The following is a 21,536-nucleotide window of genomic DNA, read 5'->3' as shown; positions in this document are numbered from 1 at the left end:
ATTAAAAAAACATTAAAAATATATTCAAACAAAGTTTTAAATTATAAAAAAAGTTATTCTAACAATACGTCAAAAATAATGTAAACAAATAAAACATAAAAAAACATTAAAATTTTTATTCGAACAAAATATCAAGAAAAATCAAAACGAAAAAAACTTCACGTCGCAAAAATAAATTAAATTTCAACAAGGATGATAGTGGTCATGAATACATAGATGAACAAAACGTTAAAGAAAATGAAAAATACATTTGACCAAAACGTTAAAAAAAATAAAAAATTGTTTGAACAAAACATCAAAAGTAATGTGAAGAATAAAATGGCAAAATAACATTAAAAATTTTATTCGAACAAAATTTCACAAGGAATGTAAAGGATAAAATGTCAAAAAAATCATTAAAAACTTTATTTGAACAAGATATCAAGAAAAAAAAATAATGTATTTGAACAAAAATTCAAAATAATTAAAAGGATTTCTAAATTATATAAAAATAAGGAAATAAAGAAATTGTATAAAGCCGGTTTTACGATTTATTAAAAAAAAACATTTGTTATTATTTAATAACCAGTTAATAATTGTAGGTAAGTAAATAAAATTTATTATGTAATACGGAGTAATATTTAATAATTATAGAAAAAAAAATAATTATTTTATAACGATAATAGTTATTTTAAAAAATTATTAAAGGGTCTATTAAAAGTTTCAAAGCCTACTATGTTTTGGTCAAGTCTAACATGAAGTAGGTGACATATACTAATAACAGTTAGAAGTCTACCCATTATGTTTTGGTCGAGTCTAACATGAAGTAGGTGACATTATATTTATGGTTAATAGATGTAAAATACTTTGAATTGTCTTGGATGAAATTTTTCTTGGCATTCAAAAGATATTATTGTATATGTTTTTGATTTCATTTATATTTTTGTAAAATTTTATAAATACGACTATATACTTTGTAAAATTTCAAATTACATGTATATCCTTACGAAATCTTAAACCCACATATATACCCAAACATTTAATTTAGTTATAATTAATCTATTTAAACATTAAAAACATTATCTTTAAATTAGATTATAACTAAAGTATTAAAATACTTATTTTGAATCATTGCGACATGTGATATCTTTATTCACTATATGGTTATTCATGACATTATTCAATGCCAGTTGTGCATAATCGATTAGCATAATTTAATTATATTGAATATTCCTAATCGATTTTTAAAGAATATATTTCATTTGCTACACTCGATTTAAGAGACTTGCGATTGTTCTTCTCTAAACATTTTTATTATGAAATAAGTATGGTGGTTATGCAATTGGTATTTACAGCTCCAAACATGCGAGTTCAATCGACCATATCACTAATATCTATCAATAGCTATCAATGTTGATACTGAATTTTGGTTGATGAATATGTTTTGGATTGATGACATTTCAATGTCGAATTTTGAATTTAGTAACCAAACTTTGTTCAATCGGTCGATATTATTGGGTCTTCATTTTTGTTTATTTTTTTAAATAAACTCATGTAATACATAGGTGTCACAACTAGCTATGATTAAATTAAGTATTTGGGTATGATTAAATTAAGTATTTAGGTATATACGTGAGTTTCTAAGTTTAATAAAGATATACATTTAATTTAATTTGAAGATATTATTTTTCTTTGTTTTTAAAGGTTTATAGGTTTTCTATCATTTTTGTATGACTTTTGATCGTGTGATGGTGTTGGTGCAAAAACCACGAATGGAAATCACGGTACATTAGACCGTCTAGTAACTCGTATGCATACCACAAAATGGGTCATGGTCTAAGTGACCACGATCATGTTTGTGCACACCACCCCAGACCTTAGTGGTTCTTTGTGATCGTTGTAAATTGTGGTGGGGAGAACGGATGAGCACGCCCAATCAAATTTCTTCTTCTCTTTTCTTCTCTCTATCCCTCTACAATAAAATGTGTGTGTGTGTGTGTGTATATATATAATCAAAAAATAAAAGGGATATAATGGTAGGTATACCAACCTTTTAGTGGTGGTTAGGGTGATGATGTGACACTCACCACTATAATGGTTAGTAGTGGATATAATAGATGGACTTAGAAATACCAAAAAAATGGCATATTATTTGTGTACCTACTAGTATAGTAGTCTTACCAAGCATCATCGTAGTTACTATTTTCAATGCTAGATAACCCTAAACGAATTATATTGGCTCGTCGTAAGGAACTAAAATGATATCATTAAAAACAGGAAGTACCTAGTATCGTCTTGTGTACCAAAATATAGAATATATGGGAATGAGAGAGATAAAAATACCTAATTGATTGTTTTTTCTCTTTTCCACTAAATCAGTTTTTGTTGGATCATCTTCCACTAAATCATTTCTCAGTCAATCCCTGCAAAAATAGCCTTTGGTCGTATATGCCAAACACTTTCTACACATAGAAAAGGTAAGACTATCTATGACATACTTTTCTTCTTTTTTTCCTACCAAATGGGATTACAATATTTTGTGACCTTTTCCCCATTGGCCAGATTCCAAATCAAACAAACTCCAATCACCCCCTTTATAATCACCCCAACAAACAACAAGAAAAACAAGGACATCAACCATTAAAAATAAATTAAAATGATGCACACAACTGAGTTGGAAAATGGGTAGTCATTGAAAAGATAAAACCACCTAATCCTCTCTACAAACTCTAAATAATAATAATAATAATATCATCACACAACCATACCAACACACAATCCATCACCAACAACTTCCAACTCCATAATCAACACCAATTTTTTTCTCTATTCGCCACTCCCTTCACTGAAATTAAAAATTAAAAATTAAATTAAAACTTAGTCAAAAAACTAAAATTAAAATGAATCACCAACCTCTGCATTCTCAATCTCACCACCAGTTTTACCACCACCATCGTGCTTGTGTAAATCTTCTGTAACATAAAAAACTTAAATAGTCAAAAAACTAAAATGATAATTATAAGTCATTTAAAAAAAACACATAAAATAAAGTTACCTCCTTCCTCTGAAATATCAGATGTCCACAAGGTGAGATTGTCCCTTAGAAGCTGCATAATCAAAGTACTATCTTTGTATGACTCCTCATTCAAAGTATCAAGCTCTGAAATTGCTTCATCAAAAGCCTGTTTGGCTAAGTGACATGCCCTGTTAAACAACAAAATGTTAAATCACAAATGAAAAATCAGCTTGATTTGATGATTAAAAATTAAAAGTTAAAACCAAACCTTTCAGCTGAATTCATGATTTCATAATAGAAGACTGAGAAATTTAAAGCCAGTCCCAATCGAATAGGATGTGTAGGTGGCAATTCAGCTTCTGCAGTAGTGGTAGCTGCCTCATATGCTTTCATTGAAAGATCAGCAACATCTTTCTTGTCATTTCCAGACTTAAATTCTGCCATATATCGATAGTAATCTCCTTTCCTGCAAACAAGAATGGAATGAATCCCAAATTCCCAAATACAATGAAAGCAAAATCTTGAAATGGGATGAAGAAAGTAGAAAATTATGTGAGTTTTGAGCTTACATCTTGTAATAGAATACATGTGATTCACCAGACTCGCCACATGAAGGAATGAGATGATCATCAATCACACTCATGATGTCATTGCAAATGGTGTTGAGTTCTGATTCCACTTTATGTCGATACTCCTTGATACGTTTTGCATTCTGATCATTACCTCGTGATTCCTCTTTCTGTTCTATTGATGAGAGAATCCTCCATGAAGCTCTCCTAGCACCGATTACATTTTTGTACCCAACTGAGAGCAGATTCCTTTCTTCCACAGTCAGTTCCACTCCTAGCTTTGCAACTTTCGTCATTGCTTCTACCATCTCTGTCAACATTAAAACGTAAGGAGAAGAATTAGAATCAACAAAAGCACTAAAGAAGAAAGTAGAAACCTATGTGAATCGAAGGAAAATCAACAGTTAATCTGATTAGCGGCTTGCAATGGAACAAATCTGAAAAACAAATGGTGATCTAGAAAAAAAAAGAAGCATAACTAGTTAGATTAGGATCTTATTAGGAAGCTAATCTATCAGGTTCAAAATCAAATTAACGCCGCAAAAATGTTCTAAAATTTCTAGGTCCTTGGAAATTTGAAAATACCTAAAGACGTAAAACTCGATATGTGCAATGGATAATCAAGTTAGGAATCGGAAGTTTATAAAATCCGAATCGTTCAATTCCGATCCGGAAGTAAGCATCCAGTTTAAAACTATTACTTGTTGCAAGTCGTATGTACTAATCAACTAAATTATACAAAAGGAGTAGCAAGAAGAGAGAATGAGATCAGTTTTGAGTCGTCTCTTTCTCAATAAATTCCATTTCAGCAACTGGCTGCTGATATGACAAAATTATAAAACTGAAAAAAGCAAAATCACATGAAACGCGAACACAAATCGGATAATCCTTACTCCAAGTACGATGCGTAGTGAAATCGAAATAAAAATGGAAAGATCGACGAAGAAGAATTTTGACTGACCATCATAGCGTTCGGCTTGCTCGGCGAGCTTAGCAGTGTAGACAAAGATCTCGCGTTCTGAAGTAGCCATGGAGATCGATCTATGAGATTTGATGAATATGGTATAAGGATTCAAGGTTTACTTTGCTGTTTGAGAGAGAGAGAGAGAGAGAGAGAGAGAGAGAGAGAGAGAGGGAGAGGGGAAAGATCCTCTCGCTTTTTGGTCGAGACGAGACAACAATTCGTCAGGGCAGAGGAAAGAGACGTCGTGATGGCCGCGTCTATGAAAATTTATTATTCACAAGTTGAACCATTTCTAAAATTTGGGTGAACAAGTCTACCATGGTCCTACTTATTTCAAGGATCAATGATTTGTTTATACAACAAATTTACTTAAATTTATGTGTATATATGTAATGTAAGGTTTTTTTAATTTATGTAATTTTTCTTAACTATTTACAAATAAAATCATTAGTTTATGTTCACATAAATAAGTAAGAGATATATAAATAAGTAAGAGATATATTTTAATGTATAAGTTCATAAAATACTTAAATAAATTGGTAAGTTACTTAAATTAATAAAAGTGGGTAGTATCTTTACTTTTTTTTTTTCTATAACAATATTATATACTCTGTATTTAGAATATTTATTTTATTTTCTTGTATTGTTATATATTTATCATATTAAATGTTACTATCAAGTTATATTCTTTTAACAAATTATAACATGTACTTTAAAAAACAGATGAGGTGTTTTATATAATCTCTTATAGAAATTAGGATAGTTAGTTAATATGAAAAATATATTTTTTAAAAAAAGTTAATAATTGAAGAAAGTTTATGATATTAGGTTTTTATTTGATAAGTTTTAGTGAAAATATGAAAAGGCAAAATAAAAAGTTATTAAAGAAATAGTTGAATGATGCACACTTATGGAAAGAATTAGTAACAATGGTTTCAGGTGGCAATGAAAATGCAGGAAACGGTTGTGAAACTTCATCAGTTCTACCTTATATTTGGATATTTTGAATTTAGCCTTCCTGGAAAAATATGCATTATGGTTTAATCCAAATAAAGAATGTATATATATGGTGAACACAATGAGAAACTCGTGGACTCTAAGCAAAACCAATCAAATAGCGGTCATTGGATTTGTTGGCCAAAACTATTTCCCCTCAAGGTTAAGTGTTCCATTTGGCGAGTAGTATTGGAGTGAATCCCAGTTTCTGCAACACTTCGGGCGTGTTTGGCAAAAGTAGCTGTTAGCTGGAAGCGGGTAGCGGTTAGCTGGTAGCGTGTAGCTGATAGCTGGTAGCGGGAAACTGTAGCTTTTATTTGTTATATGAATGTTTGGCAAAAATAGCTAGAAGCTTTTGAAATATATAAAATTACATAAAAGGACAATTGATTAAAAATAAAAAATATTTAAATATATTTTTAAGGGTAATTATGGAAATTGATTTCAAAAGCTCCGGAGCGTTTTGTTAAAAGCTACATGAAGTAGCTTTTAGAATCGGAGCGTTTTGTTAAAACTAAAAGCTAAACGCTCGTACTGCCAAACGAAGCTTTTTGTTTAAACTAGAGCGTTCTGTCAAAAACTAAAAGCTAGAAGCTCCCAAACGCTTCCAAAAGCTCCGTGCCAAACATGCCCTTCGTGTAGGGGCTTAACGGTCCAATCCACAATCTGTGTTATGTGGCAACTATGACGAATTTGTAAAGCATTTACTAGTGGAATGCGAATTCTCAAAATTGGTGTTATGTTGGATATTTAAATAGTGTGGAGCATAGAGTTTGAGTGTTAACACAGAGCGTGAACTTTTTGATTATGTAGCTACATGGGGAATTGTCCTAAGAAAATACAAATCTTCACTATGATAATCTATGCCATATTATGGATTATTGGCTAGTAAGAAATGACAAAATCTTCAAAAATAAGATGATCTCTCTTGCAAGATTGGTGAATATTATCATGTCTCAAAGTTTTGAATGGAGCAAATATCATGCAAATCGTTGTAAAAGCCGGATGGATTGGAATATCACTCTTTTTCAAACGTACGTTTTTTTATCACTACAAAACACCTTCTGTATTGCTTTATTCCAAACTTAGCAACTTGCTTTGTTTGGGCTGTTTTATATATATATATATATATATATATATATATATATATATATATATATATATATATATATATATGCGTTTTTTCCAAAAAAAACAAAAAAGTTAAAGAAATCAAACGATTGTGGATGTTATTTGTTGAGCACAAGCTTTTGATATTTGAGTCTTGTTTGTATTGGTACTTTGTTAATGGATACGTTAATTACTTTTAGAAAAGGTTTTATTTAATTAAAAATGTTATGATTACGGACTAAACTTTATAAATATTATAAGAAAATTTTAATTGGCAAATATCGGAGATAAAGTAATCAAAAAAAGTCTAACACTATTTATTTCACGATTTCTAATGTTGAACATATCCATTAAAAAAACATTTACATAGTGCCACCTAATCGTTTGAGTTTTCAAACATGATGATTAGATAAGGGCAAAGGCCACTAAAGGGGAGGAGAAAAAGACAAAGAATAATATTAGATTAAGAAAGCCATTTGCACCCAATCAAATCAATTAATCATAATAACAAATTAATTAGATATCGGCAAACACAACGGCGTTAGCCCGTTACCATTACCCTACTTTGACGGACTATAATAAAGAATAGATGACGTAGCACGGTAGCAAGGTATACTATAGCATGAGATTGTAGTTAAGAATTATCGGCCCAAGTTTGTAATGGCCCAATTCATTTGATATATATATATATATATATATATATATATATATATATATATATATATATATATATATATATATATATATATATATATATATATATATATATATATATATATAGAGAGAGAGAGAGAGAGAGAGAGAGGGGGGGGGGGGGGGGGGGGAAGGATCATTTGAGAACTCATAGTTTCCCGAGAACTTAAAGTGGAGCATTGGATCAAAAAAGGGATGGTCAAGATGCGTTGTGGCATTTTTGTAAATAAGTTGAAAAATAAAGGACCGGGGCATCACAATTAAATGGAATCAAGGGCGAAATTGACTTGTACACATACGTCTCATATCACCATTCCTTATCAGATCTCTCTCTCTCTCTCTCCATCGTATCTCTTCCCCTCGTCTCCATCCTCCCTCAATCGGTCCACCTCTATGTCCGTCAACTACCAATCAACAATCTTTCATATCCAGATCGTCGGTGAAGAATTTACAAACCTACAGATTGACAATTTTCATGTTCACCTTCGATTGCGATATTTGAAGCCCTAAATCGCCCGATTCATGATCATCGATTCATCGAGATTGATCAACAATGATCTCTCAATTTTTTGTAAGCATCAATTTGTCATCATTGATCAGCTCCTAGGATCAAAAAGTCAAGCATATTACCATGGAAATTCATTTAGGTATCGATTCATCATAAATTGGAAGTATTCTTCTAGCTCACTCTCCATCCTCCAATCTCCCTGATTATTTTTAACCATTAACTTCTAATTAATTACATACAGATTACAGACCTTCCTATTTACACTAAAAGTAACCAAATCTCTCTTCATTATTGTCTTCCACTACAATGACCTAATATCATCGCTCTCTTGTATATCTGGAACTGAAGTTGTCGTCTTCAATCACTGCTTCTCTCCTTTCCCTGTTGATTAAAAATATCAAAATCTGATCGACAACCCTGTCGACTACAAAAGGAGGTTTGGATACTTTAAGGCTACCGATTCTCCTCTTCTGGTAAGTTTTCCGGCGATAATTTGTTGTTTCAATTGCTCTTTTTTGCTCGTTTGTGAGTTTTTCGTCAGTCGAGGTTGATTTTTAGGATTGAGGTTTGTTTTCTTCGTAGAAATTAGTGGTGTTGCGCGTTAATCGTATGAACTTCTATTCTCTGTTCTTCACTACAAAAATTACATCTCATTAGACAAGTTAATTTTTACTCATTGTATCTGATTTGTTTTCTGTTTTGACATATATTTATGTATGTTTTAGGTTGCATAATTTTGGGATTCAGTTTAGTTAGTTCTATAGAAATTTTAGACAACTACGATAGTTAGTTCAGGGCTGCTGATGGCTGTAATGGAATGATATTTCCAGCTGTTCTTCATTTTACACATACTGAAATTCATTTTGGGAATTCACAATTAGCACTTACAAGATTCAGTAGTTGTATCATGTTGGTGTCATATGCAAGCTATCTTTTTCTTTCAGCTTAAGAGTCATGATTGAGTATTTAGATCGTGCTTTTATGTATATAAATAAAGATCCTGATCAAAGGCGTAAGGAAAAAAAATATATTTTTTTCTAACATTTTTACCTTCTTTTCTATTCAATTACATGTTTCATATCTTAAGTTCTGTAAATATGATGACATGTGAAACATTAACCATTTATTAAGATTCTATTTTCTAGGGTTTCAAGGTCCAATGTGCTAAAAAGCTAATCTACCTAATGTTCACATGTTGTAATTATGTATCATGTATAAGACTCTATTTCAATAAACCAAAAGAATTTTATAGAATCGGGCACATAGAAGTTAGGATCAAAAGTATTATGAAGGGTAAATAATGGAAAGACAATATTTACCACTAAAACACTAGAGTAAAACTTTAAAGGGCCTTATTGTATTTAGGTGAAATGGAAGAGTTGCTATTTATTCAGAAACTTAATGTTTCACTTTCTTTCAGCCTCAAAAACAAGATCAAAGAATTAGAGTCAGAAAATGAATTACTTCGCAACTAAAAAGGTGGTGGTGGAGCTGATAACCACCCCTGAAAAGAAATCACCGCAACTACAGGTAAATTGACCATTTTGTCCTTTCCCTATGTATGGGAGCTTAAGAATATATACTGATCTAATATGACATTTTCAGAGTTTGAATAATGGACATGAAAAGAAAGATGAGTTTGAAACACCATATGTGGAGAAAGAAAAGACAAAGGTAAAAAGGAATCTTTGAAAAATCTACTCAATTATAGCAATGTGATTCAAAGTATAATGTCCTCATAAGAAATATTATAATGATGAATAATTTTTATTTTTTTGTAGTAGTTAGAAAACACCCCATCATCCTTAACAAAACAAAAATCACTTACAGACAGACAACATGTATGAATATAGAATGCATGCATAACCAAAAAAGCCATGATTTTAAAAAAAATTATAAGAATTCAAAGTAAATTGCTATCAAACTTTTCTCCAATTATTGATATTCCATATTTTTTCGTCCCATAATCAGGAAAACCATGATGTTTTAATCAAGTGTCTTTTGGAAGATAAGAGATTTGATAAAACAATACTAGTTGTAGCATGTATTATGTATAAAACATTGGTTCGATGGAGGTCATTTGAGGCAGAAAAAGACACATATTTTTGATAGAGTTATTCACACAATCCGATCTTCTATAGAGGTAATATTCATTTATCAAAAAGAATGAAAATTTGCAATATATTTGTACTTATGTTCTTTATCTTTTGCCCATAATAACCACATGCTTACATTTTTTTACATATAATAGAAATATGTAACTAAAAACTTATAGAATGCACTTTAGCTTATTCGTAATAGCAATATACTTACATTTATTTACCTATAATGGCAACCTACTTTTACTTTTTTTACCAATAATAGCAACATATTATATGAAACTTGTAAAATTTACAACTGTAAGATTACATATTGCTATTATAGGTATATAAAATGTAAACATAATGATATTATGGTTAATAAAGTAAGAAACAAAATGTATTTTATAGGTATTAGGTCAAATATTTATATTATTGGTAAAAAATATATAATTACATTGCTACTATTTGTAAAAGATAAATAACAATGTCTATATTGGTAACAAGAGTAAAGTACATTGCTATATCTTGCAAATTGCCCTTAAAAGGATGATGTATCTAGTGTCTACTTGTTTCTTCTTGCATTTGTCTTGTGTTGAAACTAGTCAAAAGCATTCCATATTATTGAAGACTCAAGATAACATCAAAGATTTAGCATACTGGCTATCAACAACTTCAACTCTTTTGTTCCTACTGCAAAGCACAATCAAAGCAAGTGGTTCACCTTATAAGTCTCTACATCGTAATCACGGTTCACCTACCACATTGTTTGGTAGAATGACACAAGTAAGCTTTTTTTTTTAACAATGTGCCTTCATAATTTGCATATTATAGCATCTTACTTTCATTTCTTCCTATTATAGTATTTTACTTTTAAAAAAGTGAAAGTACAATGTTATACTTTGGTAGATTTTTCAAAGTATGATAATGCCTAAATAAGAAAAGAACTGAAAGTGCAATGTTGTAATAGAAAGAAATGAAAATAGGATTCCCATGTAAATCACAATTACATGTGATTACATGTAAATCACATGTAATTCACATGTAAATCATAAGTGAATTACATATGAGTTAAATGCAATTCATATGTAATTTACATATTAATCACATGTACTTCACAAGTAAATGACAAGTGATTCACATATAAATTCACATGTGATTCACATGTAAATCACATTTAATTCACATGTAAATCACAAGTGAATCACATATGCGTTACATGTGATTCATATGTAATTTACATATGAATCACATGTAATTCACAAGTGATTCACATATGAATTACATGTGATTCACATGTAAATCACATGTAAATCACAAGTGAATTACATATGAATTATAATCTATTGATCTTACAGAAAAGTTTATTTAACCTTGCAAGTTTCTATTTTTGTGGTGCTTGGAATCATTTTGTTAAGAGTTGGTTTTGGATATTGGCTAGTGAGGAAATATATTATTTTTGAAGATGGAGAAGTTGATGTTGGAGTTGCAATCACATGTGTTATCCTGGTAGGTTACTATATTCATTAATTAAACATATATTTCCAAAAGTGGTTCATGATTTAATGAATTCTATGTTTTACTTGCTTATATATGAGGCTTGTGTTATCTTTTTCAGAGCACGAAAGACACCCCTTTGGCAATGGCTGTAGTGGGGTCTTGTTTGGGTGTATACTACATGATCACGAATATTGTAAGGAAAATGCCATGTAGGATCTATGTAACCCTCAAAGAGCTCAACCTTGGTATGATGGAGAATGAATGGAATGTATTGTTCCATTGGAATGGAGGATTCCTAAATGAATGTAATTCCTTCCATTTTCTGGAATTTATGAAGAGGAACAATTTTGTTAGCCCTAAAGTTGCTTATGAAACAACAACTGCTTTGCAGGTACAGTTAGATGAATTTTAATAAATTCAACTATATATATGAGAAACTAATATCTTGCTCTTTGATAAAACAATTACAAAAAAAAAAAAAAGATTTACTAATTTCCTATATTTCTTCTTGTAGAATCTATCATTCCATTGGAATGGACGATTCTTGAATGAATGTAATTCCTTTTATTTTCTAGAATTTATGAAGAGGAACAATTTTTTTTACGCGAAGGTAAAAACAAGATCTACAACTTTCATTTAGACTCCGTCGGCTAATTCTCGACCGATCTTAAATTTAACAGTAGGAGGAGTTTAGACTGCTAAATGACCGCGAAGAATTCGTAACTCCTTCATACAGACTCCGTTTTCGTCTATCTTTTTACCGTTGAGTTCCTATTAATGAGATCTTCAACTCTCATTTAGGTCACGTAAGCCAAAAACCGCTCAAACTAAAATTCGAATTTCAGGTTGTACACTGCTAAGCCGAAACTTTGAAAAATCATAACTTCCTCATACGAAGTCAGATTTGGGCGTTCTTTTTATGGATTTTCTCGTTTTAACATACTCTAAGACTTTGTTTTAGACAACTAAGGCTAAAAAGTATTCTATAGTAAATTCACTTTTTACGCTTCCCGGTGCCGTGTCGGTTTTGCTATAAAACTTCGACGGACCATAACTTCTTCGTTATAACTCGTACTTCAGCGTTCTTTATATGTACGGAACCCTTGAGATATATTCTAAAACTTAGTTAAGATTATTTATTCTAACTAATCTTTTGGCGAAGAGTCGTTTTCGACCCCTATTATCTCTAATTTGACTAGCCCGGATCTACGGGAGTTACACTATAGCTCAACACCTCTCCAAGTTTGACCAAAAGTTAAATTGGTTAAAAAGTCAACGGTAAAATTCAAATCAGTGGACCACCATGCTGTGGTGAACTCTTGGCCATGTCGTGGCCAAATCAGGACAAAACAATCAAGAAATAGAGCACCACCACGTCGTGGGCCTTCCTTGGCCATGTCGTGGTCTCTGGCAGAATGCACTTTTATTCATAGATTAATCCCTAAATACGAAGGCTTATAACATCAGATCTGGTACCTAATAGCTTCATAATGGATAAATTTTCTAACTTTATCCATTAGGATGGTCCAAATAACCAAGAAAGGGACCAAGAATGCATCTTTCTCAACTGAATCTATTTAGTCCTTGTCTCCAACCTTCATATTTGAATCAACATGATGTTTAGATGGATAAAGTTTAAAACTTTATCCATAATAATGCCACAAACATGCAATATCTAAACTTTAATACACCAAATGACTTAAGGACCAAGATAACTTGCATGACTTAAAAGGGAAGGCAAAAGATCCTAACTTTCTAAGTACATGAGGTCCAAGAAGCATTCCAAACCGATCAAAAGATGTTGAAGTCCACTCAACTCCAAGATCACCCATAAAAGGATCAAAAGTGCCAAAAAAACACAAATAACAATATCTAAGGAACAGAAGAGCAAGATATGAACTTTATACCCACAATAGACTAGAAATGTAGTAACTTTGATGGATCCAAACTTAAAACAACATTCCTTGCAACCAAAAGAACTTTTTTGATCTTCAAGCGTTATCAAAACACCACCAGAAGTACCCAAAATAGGAGAGAGGAGGGGGGAGGAGCTCAAATCATGAAAAGAGGTTAGGGTTTGCTAAAACAGGGTTTCTTGGTGTAATGGAGGCTAGAAAATGACCTAAAACAAGGGGTCGGAGATCTTAAATACGAGCCAAACCCTAATTTAATGGGTTAGGCTGCACAACGCTCCCTGCCGTTGTGAACTCATTTATCCCAAAATCTACTTCAACTTCAAACAACCATATCTTCTTCATTTCAAATTAGTTTTTGGCGATCTTTATATGCACACGAATGTATTGACAAGCCCCACAATTCCATCTAATTACTTTTGACTCAAAACATATTGAACTAAAATCATTAAGTCATGTAAGAAGCCCGAAATTTCACCTTTCCCATATTACCCTTTTTCTTCAAAGCACAATTCGAGGGATCTAATCACTTAACCAATAGTATCAATATACGATAGGCTCTAAAATTTATTCCTCTGAAACCCAATACCTTTACTTGATCACATTACTGTAACGCCCGCAAATCTGGGCTAGTCAAATTAGAGGCAATAGGGTCGAAAACGACTTTTCGACAAAAGATTATTTAGAATAAATAATCTTAATCAAGTTGTAGAGTATGTTACAAGGTTTTCGTACATATAAAGAACTCCGAAACCGAGTTATAACGAAGAAGTTATGACCCGTTGAAGTTTCGCGACGGAACCGGCACGATACCGAGAAACGTAAATAGTGAATTTACGATAGAGCGAGATTTAGCCTTAGCGATCTAAACGAAAGTCGTAGAATATGTTAAACTAAGAACATCGATAAAAAGAACGCCCAAATCTGACTTCGTATGAGGAAGTTATGATTTTTCTAAGATTTAGCATAGCAGTGCACAGCCCGAAATCTGAATTTTAGATCGGTCGATTTTTAGCCGACGGGATCTAAATGAAAGTTGTAGTACTCGTAAATACCAACGCGTGGATATAAAGAACGTCGATAATAGAGCTCGTATGCAAAAGTTATGGACGAAGCTTAGTCCCTACTTTTCGAGCGCGACGAATTTGATACAGTTTTGTAAATACGAGATAGAATGAGAACTAGCCAACGAGGTCTAAATGAGAGTTAAAGATCTCATTAATAGGAACTCAACGGTAAAAAGACAGACAAAAATGGAGCTCGTATGCGAAAGTTATGGACGAAGCTTAGTCCCTACTTTTCAAGCGCGGCGAATTTGATACAGTTTTGTAAATCCGAGATAGAATGAGAATTAGCCAACGAGGTCTAAATGAAAGTTGAAGATCTCATTAATAGGAACTCAACAGTAAAAAGACAGACAAAAACGGAGCTCGTATGCAAAAGTTACGGACGAAGCTTGGAGACTACTTTACTATACACTTCCTATAAATACAAGGGTGAACTCCTCATATTTTCTTCACACCATAAGCCTTTCTTTCTCTCTCTAACTTCTCTCTAGCCTCCCTAAACCCCTACCAAGTCTAGGGAACCTCCCTATCACGAGAAGAAAGCCCCGGAGCGCCCGACGGCTCCGAGAAGAAAAGCTTTCGGCTCGGAAACGCTGCTCCAGCGAAGCCCGGTTTTTAATAAAAAATTCGCTGTAAGTGTGCTACGCTTACACAATTTTTAATATAGCTTTCAAATAATTATAGGAATGTTATTAGGTCCTTAAAATAATTATTTGGGCTATTATTATGAGTTATATCGAGTATTATTAACGCTTAATAATACTCGGACTAATTAATTTGTCGCGGTTATCGTTAAACTAAACCCTAGTGGTATCGATACTAGGTTTTATCAAAGGAATATCGTTTTGAGAGTATCGAAGCGCTGTCCGAGTGCTGAGTCTCCACCTACTCAGGTGAGTGCATAGTTACTTTCATCTTACACATAGATATGAAGTATTTTAATATAAATTACGTGCTATGTGTGCATATTGTTTGAATACTTGTTGTCTATGCTGGATGAATGATTTATACATGTTTTAAATGATTTAAACTGTATATTTATTTTATATCTACAAATATGTTGGGATAAAACATGGGTAGATGAAATAGTTGGTGAGTGATGAAATAAAATAATGAGAGATAGGTGATGATAGATAGGTGACTATGAATTGGTGATGTAGGATACTACAACCTTGTCCGACAATTTGGAGATATAGTCATCTACCAGAGTATAGATGGCGATCACGGACTATTATAGACAACCCCGTGGAAACACCAGCAGGCTAGCAACCTGTAGGTGATGAATTACGAGTTCAGGCGATGTTGTAACTACGTATTCATGCGATGATAGTCTAACCCTTATTATGAAGTACGAGTCCAGGCGATGTTGTGGCTACGTATTCATGCGATGATAGACTAACCCTTATCATGATTTACAAGTCCAGGCGATGTTGTGGCTGCGTAATCATGCGATGATACCCTAACTCTTGCTAGACACATATTGAGGGAGTAATCCCCGGATTAGTATTGTCTATGCAATGTAGGCGATGATCCTTAGGTAAAGTTCGTAAGAACAATCATATAAGGAAATACGATGTAAGGAGATGAAAAGTAAATATGATATAAGAGATGACCCTTGAGATAATATCTTTAGGGAAGACTAAAAGAAGATAACGGGGATGGGTAATTGGGTTGATTGTTTGATTGTTTAAACATAATAACTATATTATTGTGGGTTGAAAACCCTATGTACTCACCAGGTTTCCCAACCTGACCCACTCAGTTTATTTACATCACAGGTGACGATATGAAGTGACATTACACTGAGAGATTTAAAAAGATGTAGATCACTAGTGTAAATAATTGTAAGTTCTGTTTATGCTTATGTTACTGTATTAACAATGACACCCCAAACATTTTAAAATGAAATAAATATGTTTCTTCGAAAATGTTTTAATAACGTATTTATCGTGTTTTTCTGGGAACAAATTCCGCAACATTTTTATAAAATGAAGTACTCTGATTTTTATAAAGCATAAACAAAAATCGGTCTTTTCTGGCCGTGATTTTGGGGATGTCACAGTTGGTATCAGAGCATTAGTTTAAGCGAACTAGGAATATGGATTTATTTCTAGACTTAAACTTAGAATGATAAGCGATGATTGTGAGGTGTGAGCACTAGCTTATTTTAGGAATGATGCCTAAATTGCTTTTATGTGCTAAATGATTTGTTATGCTATAGTTTGATCGAATCTATGGTCTGTTGCCGACCGGATCTGGAAACCTTATGTGTTTAGGATTCTAAACGTACGACTACGATATTAGAACTAGCATGTAAACGTTTCGGAGTGATAAGGATGATTTAAACGTCAATCCTAAGTAAAGGTCTAGATTCACCTCATTAGGTGTATAGATCAAGATGGTAAGAACCCGTAGTGGAAACATAAATGCAAATAGGAACAGAAACCAACCCCCAGTGATTGAGCAAATACCGGTGATGGAAGCCACTGCTGAGCCAGTCACAATGGCCGGAGTGCAAGCGATGATCCAAGCGATGTTGGATCGTCAAATGGAGGAAACCAGGCGTTTTCTCCAGCAAAATCGAGAGGAAGCGACCATTCAGATCGAACGGCCCGAGTTGAACGAGGGGCAGACTGAGGAGGGAAACTACAGTGGGACTGTTGGTCAAGCCAACCCACCAATGGTTAAGCAAAACCACCAGGATGGAGGAAATGATGGACGTGGATGCAAATACAAGGATTTCATGGCGTCCAAACCACCGAGTCTATGTGGAAGCCCGACGCCGGTGGAAGTCATAAACTGGATCTCCGAGATGGGGACGATGTTTGAGAGTTGTGAGTGTAGCAACAGGCAAAAGACCGCTCTCGCGGTTCCTCTGTTGAAATCTGGAGTACTAAGCTGGTGGAAGCTACTAGCTGATTCGATGCCCAAAGGAGAAGCGAACAAGATGTCATGGGAGGATTTTCTGGTGCAGCTAAAAATGCAGTACTGCTCTGAACAGGATCTTCTGGAAATCAACAACGAGTTTCAGAATCTAAAGAAGGGAAAGATGAGTGTCATCGAGTATGCTGCAAGTTTTACGGAGAAAATGAAGCTTGTTCCTTATCTAGTTCCAACTAAACTCTCCAAGGTCAATAAGTTTGCCCATGGATTACCAGCAGACTTTGGTCCAATGGTCAAACAAGCAACCACTTTGAAAGCCGCCATCTGGGCAGCCAAGAATGTTGAGACCCAAATAAGGGAAAAGGGTCTGGAGAAAGTTGAAGTTGGTGAGAAGAGGAAGTCGGAAGGATCCTCAAGACCTGATAATAAGGGAAAGTTCTCGAAGTCTAACCTGGACGACCGAAGGAATGAAGCCAAGTGGTGTGAGAAGTGCAAGAAGAAACACTTCGGAAGATGCGATGGTGAAGTGACGTGCTATAAGTGTGGTAGGACCGGTCACTATTCCAGAGATTGTACATTCGAAAACAAGAAGTGCTACGAATGTGGAAATGATGGGCATATTTCAAAGAACTGTCCAAAGAAAAACGAAGCTGCAAGACCAAATGCACCGCCGAAACCAAGGGCATTTCACATGATCCTCGACGAAGCAGAAAACCTTGCGAGGAATCAAGGATGAGGACTTCATATCCGAAGATCAAGTTATGCAGTAGCCATAGTATTGTATGATGTAGCCTATTAGAGGCATAGCCTAGGGTGAACTTGAACACCTATGTAATCATTTCAAGAAATAATATAAAACCTTTGTTTCGTTATCTGATGTGTTAAGTTGATTCGCTGCATGGTGACTTGGGAAACTGCGAGACAATACTTGGGACGAGTATGAGTAGGTGTGAATGGTAGTAGAGGCCTATACTACCGGAAGCACAGGACTCACACTTGGATCAGGGAAAGTCACAAGGTTACCAAGAAGCTAGTAATTGATTTCGTTTTATTCAAGTGTGTTGTTACCATCGTTTCGGTAATGACTAAGAAGATTGTTGATATTCCGACCCTAGTGGTCATATCGAATCGAGTCCGACTACGATGAGTATGTTGTGTGGTTCAGAGAACCAAGTTTGATGTAGCGTCCGACTTAAACCAAACGGTTGAAATCAAAGCGATCAATAGAAGTATCACACTCGTTGTTAAAGAAGTTGGTGGCTAGAAATGCCTAATGTTAAAGTGTGATTATATCACATTAGAACATGAAGGAAGGCATAGTCTGTTTTAGAATTTAACTCTAAGAGACCTAAGTCTAAGTGTTGCAACATACGATGATAGGTCATTAGAATATGACACATCGATCTATAGTAGTAATAAAAGAACTTATCTCAAGTCCGTATCCAGAAAGGATCGAGATTGTGACTTGAAGGTCATAATTTGGAGTCTAACCTGAGGTAGAGAGCAGGTGCACGATCGAGTACTCTTACAGTCAATGAGTTTAAGAGATAGAATCGAAGGAATGTAGAAGTTATAATTATTACCTAGGATGAAGAGATGACGTATGGAGTCATTATACGACCCTGTTTCGTTGATGATTCCGGGACGTAATCATCCTAAGGGGGAGATAATTGTAACGCCCGCAAATCTGGGCTAGTCAAATTAGAGGCAATAGGGGTCGAAAACGACTTTTCGACAAAAGATTATTTAGAATAAATAATCTTAATCAAGTTGTAGAGTATGTTACAAGGTTTTCGTACATATAAAGAACGCCGAAAACCGAGTTATAACGAAGAAGTTATGACCCGTTGAAGTTTCGCGACGGAACCGGCACGATACCGAGAAGCGTAAATAGTGAATTTACGATAGAGCGAGATTTAGCCTTAGCGATCTAAACGAAAGTTGTAGAATATGTTAAACTAAGAACATCGATAAAAAGAACGCCCAAATCTGACTTCGTATGAGGAAATTATGATTTTTCTAAGATTTAGCATAGCAGTGCACAGCCCGAAATCTGAATTTTAGATCGGTCGATTTTTAGCCGACGGGATCTAAATGAAAGTTGTAGTACTCGTAAATACCAACGCGTGGATATAAAGAACGTCGATAATAGAGCTCGTATGCAAAAGTTATGGACGAAGCTTAGTCCCTACTTTTCGAGCGCGACGAATTTGATACAGTTTTGTAAATACGAGATAGAATGAGAACTAGCCAACGAGGTCTAAATGAGAGTTGAAGATCTCATTAATAGGAACTCAACGGTAAAAAGACAGACAAAAATGGAGCTCGTATGCGAAAGTTATGGACGAAGCTTAGTCCCTACTTTTCAAGCGCGGCGAATTTGATACAGTTTTGTAAATCCGAGATAGAATGAGAATTAGCCAACGAGGTCTAAATGAAAGTTGAAGATCTCATTAATAGGAACTCAACAGTAAAAAGACAGACAAAAACGGAGCTCGTATGCAAAAGTTACGGACGAAGCTTGGAGACTACTTTACTATACACTTCCTATAAATACAAGGGTGAACTCCTCATATTTTCTTCACACCATAAGCCTTTCTTTCTCTCTCTAACTTCTCTCTAGCCTCCCTAAACCCCTACCAAGTCTAGGGAACCTCCCTATCATGAGAAGAAAGCCCCGGAGCGCCCGACGGCTCCGAGAAGAAAAGCTTTCGGCTCGGAAACGCTGCTCCAGCGAAGCCCGGTTTTTAATAAAAAATTCGCTGTAAGTGTGCTACGCTTACGCAATTTTTAATATAGCTTTCAAATAATTATAGGAATGTTATTAGGTCCTTAAAATAATTATTTGGGCTATTATTATGAGTTATATCGAGTATTATTAACGCTTAATAATACTCGGACTAATTAATTTGTCGCGGTTATCGTTAAACTAAACCCTAGTGGTATCGATACTAGGTTTTATCAAAGGAATATCGTTTTGAGAGTATCGAAGCGCTGTCCGAGTGCTGAGTCACCACCTACTCAGGTGAGTGCATAGTTACTTTCATCTTACACATAGATATGAAGTATTTTAATATAAATTACGTGCTATGTGTGCATATTGTTTGAATACTTGTTGTCTATGCTGGATGAATGATTTATACATGTTTTAAATGATTTAAACTGTATATTTATTTTATATCTACAAATATGTTGGGATAAAACATGGGTAGATGAAATAGTTGGTGAGTGATGAAATAAAATAATGAGAGATAGGTGATGATAGATAGGTGACTATGAATTGGTGATGTAGGATACTACAACCTTGTCCGACAATTTGGAGATGTAGTCATCTACCAGAGTATAGATGGCGATCACGGACTATTATAGACAACCCCGTGGAAACACCAGCAGGCTAGCAACCTGTAGGTGATGAATTACGAGTTCAGGCGATGTTGTAACTACGTATTCATGCGATGATAGTCTAACCCTTATTATGAAGTACGAGTCCAGGCGATGTTGTGGCTACGTATTCATGCGATGATAGACTAACCCTTATCATGATTTACAAGTCCAGGCGATGTTGTGGCTGCGTAATCATGCGATGATACCCTAACTCTTGCTAGACACATATTGAGGGAGTAATCCCCGGATTAGTATTGTCTATGCAATGTAGGCGATGATCCTTAGGTAAAGTTCGTAAGAACAATCATATAAGGAAATACGATGTAAGGAGATGAAAAGTAAATATGATATAAGAGATGACCCTTGAGATAATATCTTTAGGGAAGACCAAAAGAAGATAACGGAGATGGGTAATTGGGTTGATTGTTTGATTGTTTAAACATAATAACTATATTATTGTGGGTTGAAAACCCTATGTACTCACCAGGTTTCCCAACCTGACCCACTCAGTTTATTTACATCACAGGTGACGATATGAAGTGACATTACACTGAGAGATTTAAAGAGATGTAGATCACTAGTGTAAATAATTGTAAGTTCTGTTTATGCTTATGTTTCTGTATTAACAATGACATCCCAAACGTTTTAAAATGAAATAAATACGTTTCTTCGAAAATGTTTTAATAACGTATTTATCGTGTTTTTCTGGGAACAAATTCCGCAACATTTTTATAAAATGAAGTACTCTGATTTTTATAAAGCATAAACAAAAATCGGTCTTTTCTGGCCGTGATTTTGGGGATGTCACAATTACGACCCAAAATCCTAAAATAAGAAACGTTCCGAAACTGGATGTTACATTATGGGTTTAGTATA

General features: G+C 34.0%; 1 protein-coding gene across 2 annotated transcripts; it reads right to left on the bottom strand.

Moving 5' to 3' along the window:
• Positions 1–2,597: 2,597 nt before the first annotated feature.
• LOC111884387 (14-3-3 protein 9) lies at positions 2,598–4,796 on the bottom strand. 2 transcript variants are annotated; one of them, XM_023880703.3, is made up of 6 exons: positions 4,526–4,796; positions 3,565–3,874; positions 3,264–3,461; positions 3,035–3,183; positions 2,893–2,948; positions 2,598–2,824 (listed from the first exon to the last, which is right to left on the bottom strand). In XM_023880703.3, exons 1-6 carry the CDS (start codon positions 4,593–4,595, stop codon positions 2,822–2,824), a joined length of 786 nt encoding a protein of 261 aa, XP_023736471.1. In that variant the 5' UTR covers positions 4,596–4,796; the 3' UTR covers positions 2,598–2,821. The 2 variants fall into 2 exon arrangements, with proteins under 2 accessions (XP_023736471.1, XP_023736470.1); XM_023880702.3 differs by having other exon boundaries at positions 2,893–2,951; positions 4,526–4,794.
• Between the last annotated feature and the right edge of the window lie 16,740 nt (positions 4,797–21,536).

The sequence above is a fragment of the Lactuca sativa genome, chromosome 3 (genome assembly GCF_002870075.4).
Source record: "Lactuca sativa cultivar Salinas chromosome 3, Lsat_Salinas_v11, whole genome shotgun sequence".
In the NCBI taxonomy this organism is placed as follows: Eukaryota; Viridiplantae; Streptophyta; class Magnoliopsida; order Asterales; family Asteraceae; genus Lactuca; species Lactuca sativa.
Note: the sequence above shows the minus strand (reverse complement) of the source record. Positions and strands in the feature narration are given on the sequence as shown.